The sequence below is a fragment of the Peromyscus californicus genome, unplaced genomic scaffold (assembly GCF_007827085.1).
Source record: "Peromyscus californicus insignis strain IS unplaced genomic scaffold, ASM782708v3 Scaffold_6__1_contigs__length_162567912, whole genome shotgun sequence".
Lineage (NCBI taxonomy): Eukaryota > Metazoa > Chordata > Mammalia > Rodentia > Cricetidae > Peromyscus > Peromyscus californicus.
The window spans coordinates 105,033,793-105,043,039 of record NW_026294584.1 but is presented as its reverse complement, the minus strand read 5'-3'; the positions used below and the strand labels follow the sequence as shown (position 1 = coordinate 105,043,039).

Sequence of the window (9,247 nt, the reverse complement as noted above, 5' to 3'; positions counted from 1 at the left end):
CAAATTATTTTCTTCCTATGTTGCTTTCTGTCAAGAGTATTTATCAAAGCAATAGAAATAAAACTAGAATACAAAAGGTTTGAGACATAGTCTCATGTAGCCCAGGCTGACCTTGAACCCTGAACCTCTGGCCTCTGCCTCCTGAGTGCTTCAATTATAGTGTGAGCTACCACACTAGCTTGCTCATCTTTAATGGAACTGCCTCTTCTTCCTAGGTTCACCTAAATCTTAGGATCTTTCTAATCTGTCTTTTTCTTCAGTTTTACATATTTGTTACTTTCTTTATGTCAAGATGTTTCTAAGAACATGAGCACTCTCCTTTCTGTGTTGATCTTGATTTTTTTTCTTTTTCCAATTAAGGGGAAAACAGAAAACAACACAATTTTTAAATTTCTTTAATTGAATGCATGTCTTGTTCTTAATTTTAACTTGTCAAACAGATCATTTTATATTATTGTCTTCTAAGGTAAATTTTGATTGGTTTATTTTTTAAGAATTGGCAAACTTAGTTCTGTAGCATACTGAAAGACATTTTAGAAATGCAAGTGTGTGCTGAATTTTAGAAGAATCTACCAACTTAAATCACTCTTACTAGAGTCCAAGAACTACATAATTTCCTTGGAGTATAAAAATACCTTTGAAAATATTCATATATATATATATATATATATATATATGCACAGTTTCATATTTTCTGAAAAAGCTTCAAACAACACATTTAGTAAAATGGCTGGAATCTAGAACATGACAACCTCAGATGCTGGTGAGGATGTGGAGTGACAGGATTGTCACTCAGTGTTAGTGGGAAGGTGAAACAGGAAGACAGTTTGGCAGCCTGTTTCAAGACTGAGCATGCAGTTACCATACATGATCGCAATGTATTCCTTGCTTTTACCAAGAGGAGATGAGAACTTGTGTTTACCTAAAAATATGCACACAAATGCTCACAGATACTTCATAAACGCCAAGACAGAAGGTGACCAAGAAGTGATCCCAGTGAATAAATGGTTAAATAAACTCTGGCACATCCAAGCAATGGAGTATCTTGTGGCTCCAAAAACAAATGAGCTACGAACCAATGGAGAGATATGAAAAAACCTTAAATACATGAGCTGACGGAAGAAGCCAACTTAAAAAGGTCGCTACAGGGAGATTCTGGCGGCATGACACACTGTGAAAGAAGAAGCCCTTGTGAGACAGTTTAAGGACCTGTGCTGGCCAGGGCTCCTAGGAGAAGGAAGAGTGGAACAGTGGCCCGCAGTCTCTGGACAGTGACCCCAATGTACACACGTCTTTATACATTTGTCCAAAGCCATAGACTGCTCACCACCAAGGAAGTACTAGCTGAGTCTAGCCAGCTGTATACTATGTATCTTAGTTAGGGTTTTTCTTGATCTCATAAGCAATGGGAGGAAGGGGATTTTTTGGCTTACAGCTTGCAGTCTATTATCGGGGAAGCTAAGGCAGGAACTGAAGGCGAGACCATGGAGGAATACGGCTTACTCTTGCTTAGTCTGCTTTCTTATAAAACCCCAGGACTACCTCCCCAGGGGTGGAACCACCCACAGTAGACTAGGCTCTTCCACATCAAACAATAATTTTAAAAAATGCCCTACAGACTTGCCTATAGGAAATCTGATGAAGGCATTTTCTCAATTGAGGTTCTTCTTCCCAGATATGCCCAGTTTGTATCAAGTTGTCAAAAACAAAACAAAACAAACATCATCAACAACAAAAAGAACCAAAAAACAAAACAAAACAAAAACTAACTAGCACAGTATGGAAGAAAAATGCCGTGTAAACCAGAAATGAAAGGACAGAACCACCAGGAGTATCTGCAAGCATATACTACTGAGCACAATCGTAGGTATCTACAAAGTAGATAGGTGATGATCTACCTTGGGAATGCTCAGTGGAACCAATGGGCAAAAATCAAGAAAGCTTGGCAGTGCCAGCAGGTCTATGATCAGCTTAACACTCAAGAGCTATAGCTTGGGCAGTTGGGTGGGAAGGTGCCTGACTCTCATGAGCAGGGCCCAGGGTTCCATCACCATCATCAACGAGGAGAGATCAAGAGGCTTAATTATACACTAGCAAAAGTCAGTTAGATGAGGAAATGAACAGTGAACAATAAACTCATTCTTAAAAGCAACAAATGGGGCTGAAGAGATGACTCAGTGAACCCATATTCAGTTCCCAGAGCTGATGGCTCACAACTGCCTATAACTCCAGCTTTGTAGTAGAATATTTTCAGGTGTGTTACTTTTATTATGTTGCATTTGTTTAACTCTGTGGAGCTGTGTTACTGTGCCTGTCTAACACACCTGATGGTCTAATAAAGAACTGGCCAATAGCAAGGCAGGAGAAATGATAGGCGGGGCTGGCAGGCAGAGAGAATGAATAGAAGGAGAAAGGATCGAGGAGGAGGAGGAGGAGGAGGAGGAGGAGGAGGAGGAGGAGGAGGAGGAGGAGGAGGAGCCAGAGAAGGGGAAGACATGGGGGCCAGCCACCCAGCTACACAACCAGCAAGCCATAGAGTAAGATTTACAGAAGTAAGAGAATGGGAAAAGCCCAGAGTCAAAAGGTAGATGCGATAATTTTTTTTTTTTGGTTTTTCAAGACAGGGTTTCTCTGTGTAGCTTTGCGCCTTTCCTGGAACTCGCTTTGGAGACCAGCCTGGCCTCGAACTCACAGAGATCCGCCTGGCTCTGCCTCCCGAGTGCTGGGATTAAAGGCGTGCGCCACCACCGCCCGGCCTAGATGCGATAATTTAAGATCAGGAAAGCTGGCTAGAAAACAAAACAAACTAAGGCTGGTCATTCATAATTAAGAATAAGACTCCGCCTTTTGCGGCCATCGCTGGATCGTAGCCGCCAAAATGAAGTTCAATCCCTTTGTGACTTCGGACCGAAGCAAGAACCGCAAACGGCATTTCAATGCACCTTCTCACATTCGGAGGAAGATCATGTCTTCCCCCCTTTCCAAAGAGCTGAGGCAGAAGTACAATGTTCGGTCTATGCCCATTCGAAAGGATGATGAAGTTCAGGTTGTCCGAGGACACTACAAAGGCCAGCAGATTGGCAGTGGTCCAAGTGTACAGGAAGAAATACGTCATCTACATCGAACAAGTGCAGCGAGAAAAGGCTAACGGCACAACCGTCCATGTGGGCATCCACCCCAGCAAGGTGGTTATCACCAGGCTAAAGCTAGACAAAGACCGCAAAAAGATCCTGGAAAGGAAAGCCAGGTCTCGACAAGTCGGAAAGGAAAAGGGCAAATACAAGGAAGAAACGATTGAGAAGATGCAGGGGTAGGGGTGTGTCCTACACAGCTTTCATTAAAGACTGCTTAAATAGTCAAAAAAAAAAAAATAAGACTCCATGTGTGATTTATTTGGGAGCTGGGTGGCAGGCCTCCCAAAAAGGAGCCAAACAACAACCTACAAGACAGCTTGGGGAATCAGATGCCCTCTTCTGGCCCCTGCAGGCATTGCACACAAACAGGCAAACGCACGTGCACGTAAAAGAAATTAAAAAAAATAAATAAATAAAGGCAACACATTCCTAAATACCTAATAAGAAGCCTTGTCAAAAACCCTAAGACTGGCCAGGCACAGGGGTTCATGTTGCATCCCAGCAGGTGAAAGGTAGGAGCAGGCTATGCAGGAAGACTGTCTCAAAAAGTCAAAACTAAGCTAGGCATAGTGATGCAGTCCTGTCTGTCATCCCACTACTTGGACAGTGAAGGCAGGAGAATCAGGAGTTCAAGGCCATCCTTGGTTACATAGTGAGTTCAATGCCAGCCTAGGCTACATGAGACCTTGTCTCAAAAGCAAAGCAAAACAAAACAACAGCAACAACAAAACAGAACCAAAAGGACAAAGCACCAACCCAGAGAGAGAGAGAGAGGAGGAGGAGAGGCAGAGGGATCGGGGGCTGGGGGAGCAAAGCCGAGATCTATATAAAGAAAGCAATCAAGATATATGGAACAGGCTTCTGTAAGAGTGAGATATACCACATCTCTCATGAATGTACCTGTGGGCCCAACAGAACCCCACCTGAAATCTCAGTTAACGTGTCAATCATATACGGCAAGATGACTTCTTCCTCCAAGAAGACAAATTTAATGATTAAAGTAGGTGAAATCTATAAAAAGACAATCCACAGACAGAAGAAATATAAATAGCCAAAAATCAAATGTAAAAGACTCTTAAGTTTAGACACGGTATTTTGGGAATTACAACTGAAATTGAAACACATTTTTTTTTATTATCATATGACAGAAAATTAGGTAGCAATACCTAGAGTTGGTCAAGATGCGAGGAAATGAGCATTTTCAGACTTTATTGGTTAATGGGAGTATCCATCTAGCATTTTTGATGGAAAAATTAGGAACATCTATGGAAGCTAAAAGAATTTATATGAATGAGCAAATCCACTCCTAAGTTCTGTTCTTCAGCAGTTTTTCTGGTGGTAGGAAGGTTGGTGCTCATGACTATGAGCCACTAGTAAGGTGGAGAGAAGGGCATGGTGAGAGAGGACTACAGGGCCAAATCTGCCTCCTCCGACTTTCACAAGCCGCTCCTACCCAGAGGATCCTGGAGTGTAGTGCGTTCTCTCACACCAGCCCCTGGCAGGCAGCAGGGTGGGCTGTCCTGGTGCTGTCTTGTCCTCACTGGTTACAGCTGTGTTGATATGGGCAGGTTGGTTCTTTCCTACCCCCAAGGTTGTCATTTCTGCAGTGGGGAGTCTGTAGTTTGGATCTGGAAGGCCTCCTGAAGCTTAGTTCCCAACACGGAGCTCCTGGAGGTCATGAGAACACTACAAAGTAGGGACGCCGAGAGAGAGTCAGGTCACTAGGGACATACCACTGAATGTGACGATGGGGGTCTGGGGATACAGCAGTTTTAGAGTGCTTATCAAGCATACATGAGGCCATCTGTCTATGAGATCAGTCTCAGGCACCACATGAATAGAGTGTGATGATGCCCATTTGTAATTCCAGCACTTGGGAGGTGAGACAAGAGGTTCAAGGTCATCCTCAGCTACATAGGGAGTTTGTAGCCGGCCTGGGCTAGATACCTTGTGGAGTGTAAAAAAAAGGAAGGAGGGAAGGGAACGGGAAGAGGAGATGGCGGAATCCAGCCCCACCCCCAACAAATGCTTCCTGCAATGACACAGTCCCTCCACTGCCCAAAAGCAATGGAGCCAGTAAATCGTGGACCCAAGCCTCCAGACCTGGGGCTGAACGACCTTACCTTCCAGGCAGACTGTCCTGGATGTGTGTTAAGGAGCAGAATGCTCGCTGACACAGGAAACAGCTGCCAGACCACATCCAAACAGTCCACTCTTTCCTCACCTGGTTTCTACCACAAACGTGGGACACAAAGTCTCTGTGTGGGTGGGATGCTCCTTGGAGGACAGGAGGTTGAGAGGAGATGAAGCCAGTTCACTCCGAGTACAAATCCATCCAGGAGACAACTTCAGCCCTTGCTGCAGGCTTACAGAACTTCTCCAGGGTCCTGAAGACCCTGCACACATGGGATTTTTAACTTCAGGGGTCCATCGTGAAGTTTTTTGGGGGCAGGCAGACAGATGCAAATGAGCACAATTATGCCAACCCCATGGTGGCCTGTAGAGGGCTTGGGGACACAGAGGGCCAATCTTCTCATTTGCATTGGAAACACAGGGTGTGTGCTTTGGTTTGCTTAGCAGGGCTGAAAAGAGGTGAGAGACAGAGAGTCCAAATGCCCCTGGGACAGCCTGTTTGGATGTGTGATCCAGCCAGTGGCCTTGAATGCTGAGAAGGGAACCTACTCTCCCTGCCTTTCACTCTGGTCACCCCAGGTCCCTGAGGAAGACATGATGCAGTTCTTCAGAACTCATAGGGTACTCAGAGGCCCTAACCTTCCTTTTCAGGCTGAGGAACTGCAAGAAAAGCAGGAAAACCATTTGGCCTAGGAGGCAAGTGGAATTACCACCGAGCTCTCACAGGGACTGTGCCAATTTGTAGCTCTCCTTGCAGGGTAGCGCTGTTTCCTTACAAGTTTGCAAGCACGTTTAATGAATTCATAAAACTCTAACTGCACAGATCTCATGGTGGGGAGGCAGGATGCAATTCTGTAACCATACATTTGCTTAACTGCTTGTGGTCACAGAAACCCTATGAGGGGTTGAGGGCGGAGAGTGAGGGAGGCCCATTGCAGGCTGGGCTAGTGAAGCACACTTCTTCAGGGAGGAGCCCTGATGCCCACGTTCCTTCCAGTGCTCTGGGCCTGGAGTGTCACAGTCAGGTAGGGCATTAACCAGTTACTCCTACGTAAGTCCCACATTCACCCAATCAGCGATTCAACTGTTTAATGAATGCCAATGTGCACCAGGTGCTATCCTAGGTACTAGGTCTAGAGCCAATAGCTCAGCTGGTCCCAGTCCCAGCTCTTTAGACCTTGTGAGCTCTGGCAGGGCTCAGGGCTGCTCTTGAGGCTAGACCCCAAATTTTGGTCTGGCTATGGCCACCCAAGCCTGGGCCTGTTCCAGGTGTGCTTAATATTTATGCAGTTTTCATCAGATACTGCCCCGGAGCAGAGTAAGACCTTAGTTGACAAAGACTTGGAAGCCCAGCCTTATCCACTAAAGGCTAGATCTGTTTTAGTGTCTGTCTGTTTCTCTCTCTCTCTCTCTCTCTCTCTCTCTCTCTCTCTCTCTCTCTCTCTCTCTGTGTGTGTGTGTGTGTGTGTGTGTGTGTGTGTGTGTGTGTGTACATGTGTATATGGAGAGGAAACAGAGTCCAGGCTGAACAAGCCAAGCTCACAGCAACCTCAGCCTCTCTCTGGGAGCTCTGAGCCATTTGCTTTATTAAGCCAACTTCTCTCTTTTTTTCTCTGAAATTTTCCGCCATCTGTGTTCCCTGTCCTCTCCCACACCTAGGCATCCCTGTCTGGGAGCATTCTGACAAGGTGATTCCTGTGGCCCAGCCCCAGGGGAAGCTGGCCCTATGCAGCCCTGCTAGGCAGCCATCCTCTCAGTTAAACAGTCAAATCCAGGACTAAAGCTGAAGCTTAAAAGTCTGAAAGGCAAAAAAAGGAAATTGGGGCCAAGGAGGTTGCTCCTGACTTTCTGCTTGAGCCGCTAACACCGCTTGGCTAATTCCTCCCATCTGGAGGCTTTGCCTTGCACTAAGAATTTCCTGGTTTGGGGGAAAGCAGGTGGGGACCCCAGCACCGGGCTTTGGAACAATGGACTGAAAAGCTTCATTGTCTGTGCTGACTCGCTCCTTGTCTGCAGTAACTAGCATACAAGCCTGTATACACACACACACACACACACACACACACACACACACACACACACACACACACACACGAGCTTGGCGCAGACGCAGCACACTCCCGCTGCATACACAGCAACCAGCTAACAATCCAGCCTTGGCAGGAACAGATGGCTGTGCAAATGGGGGCTTATCAGGGCTTGGATAAAAGGGCTGCTAACAAAGGTGGAGTGGGCTGGCATTGTAGGGGGATGAGTGATGCTGGTCTAAAGCAGCCATATCCCTCTAAAGTCCTCTGCCAGGGTCTGGTCTAGGGGTATAATGTGTGACCAGGACTGGCCTGTGTGACTCTAGAAGACAGCTTTGGGAAAGAGTTCTTTTGTGTGGCGAGAGATTCTTGTGTCCTCAAGCCTGTGCAGCATGCACTTTATGGACTGAGGCATCACCCCATCCTGAAGAGCCTCAAAGGTACAACCCCCATCCCCCAACCCAGCTGCTTCTTGTACTGTGTGGGGGTGGGAACTGACGCTCAAGTCAACCATACTGCATGGCCAAGGAACCTGAGGTTCAGAAAGGGGAAGAGCTGCAGGAGATTGTAGATGCTTGACCCCCCCGGGACCTGTTTCTCCAGCTCCTTCTCTCCAGTGGCTGTGGATCTGGGGTCCACCCAATCTTCATTTTGCCTCCTCCTCCCTGCAGGGCCCGTTACTCACCAGTAGTTTTCAAACTTCAGTGTAGGAAATTTGTTTGTTTTTTAATTAGTGAACAATAAAATGAAAGAAGCACAAAGGCAGAATGTGGAAGCAAATGTCTTTCAAAGCCCTGACCGAGTGACGCATCCTCCTGAGGTAGAAGATCGCGGGGACAACCGGGGACAGGGCCACTTTCATTGGAGACATACACAGACACTTCTTCCACACACATCTGCCCCTGAAATGGCTTTGGTTCTTCTCGCTCTTCAGTGTGAGGAATCTCCCGCTTGCTACCATCTGTTTTCTCAGATGGATGAGAGAGGTCAGTGAGTTGTTGACTGTGCCTGAGGCTACTGGTCAGTTCCTCTTTCCTTCTTCAGGGCAGACAGCACTTCTCAGCCACCGCAGACAGGGGACTGTGACCAAATCCCACCGGAGGAATGACAGGGACATGTATGGTCCCTCCAGGCTTTCAGCCTCACCTTTCCTGCTGACTTGACCATGGGAATCATGTGTTTTCAATGGTGTAATTAAAGCATGATGGGGCCCTGTGAGCCAGGATTGTCTACCCCTATTTATTCACATTTTGAGTGAGAAATAAAACAGGATTGTGAAATGTCATATTACCAAAGAGATCTTCAGATTCAGTGCAACATTCACCAAAATGTTAATAACATTCTTCACAGAACTTGAAAAAAAATCCTAAAATTCATGTAAAAATCACAAAAGACTACAAGTAGACAAAGGGATCTTCCTCAGAGCTATGCTGGAGGTGACCCTATATCTGCTCACACACTACCACAGAGCCACAGCGACAGAAGCAACACATGTCAGACATGTAGACCCACAGAAGAGAACAGAGGACCCAGAAATAAGTCCTGTAGCTACAGCCATCTAAGTTCCGACAAAGGGTCAAAAACATGCATTGGAAAGAAGATGACTTCTTAGACAAGTGGGGTTAGATATCCACGTGAAGATGAACGAAGCTGGACTAGTCTCTAATGCTCAACAAAACCAATCCCAACCTGATCAAAGACCTCAGTGTAATACCCCTAACAGCTGTTGGGGAGAACATGTCAAGATTCAGGTATCAAGCCCTTTCTGAAAAGGACCCCACTAACTCAGGAAATGACAAAAATTGACAAATTGGATTGTATGACATTAAAAACCTTCTGCACAACAAAGGTAACAACCAGCAGAGTGAAGAGAGAACCACAGAACAGGAAAGAATCTGTGAAATTTATAATTGACAGGAGATTGATATCCAGAAGCTATGAAGGACTCCAAAA

At 46.0% G+C, this 9,247-nt stretch overlaps 1 protein-coding gene across 1 annotated transcript; it reads left to right on the top strand.

The window, feature by feature from the left end:
- Positions 1 to 2,829: 2,829 nt before the first annotated feature.
- LOC128098973 (60S ribosomal protein L26-like) lies at positions 2,830 to 3,329 on the top strand. Its single transcript, XM_052720564.1, is given in 2 exon segments — positions 2,830 to 3,081; positions 3,083 to 3,329. Coding segments are annotated over 2 exon segments (435 nt in total). The 5' UTR covers positions 2,830 to 2,878; the 3' UTR covers positions 3,315 to 3,329.
- The last annotated feature ends 5,918 nt before the right edge of the window (positions 3,330 to 9,247 follow it).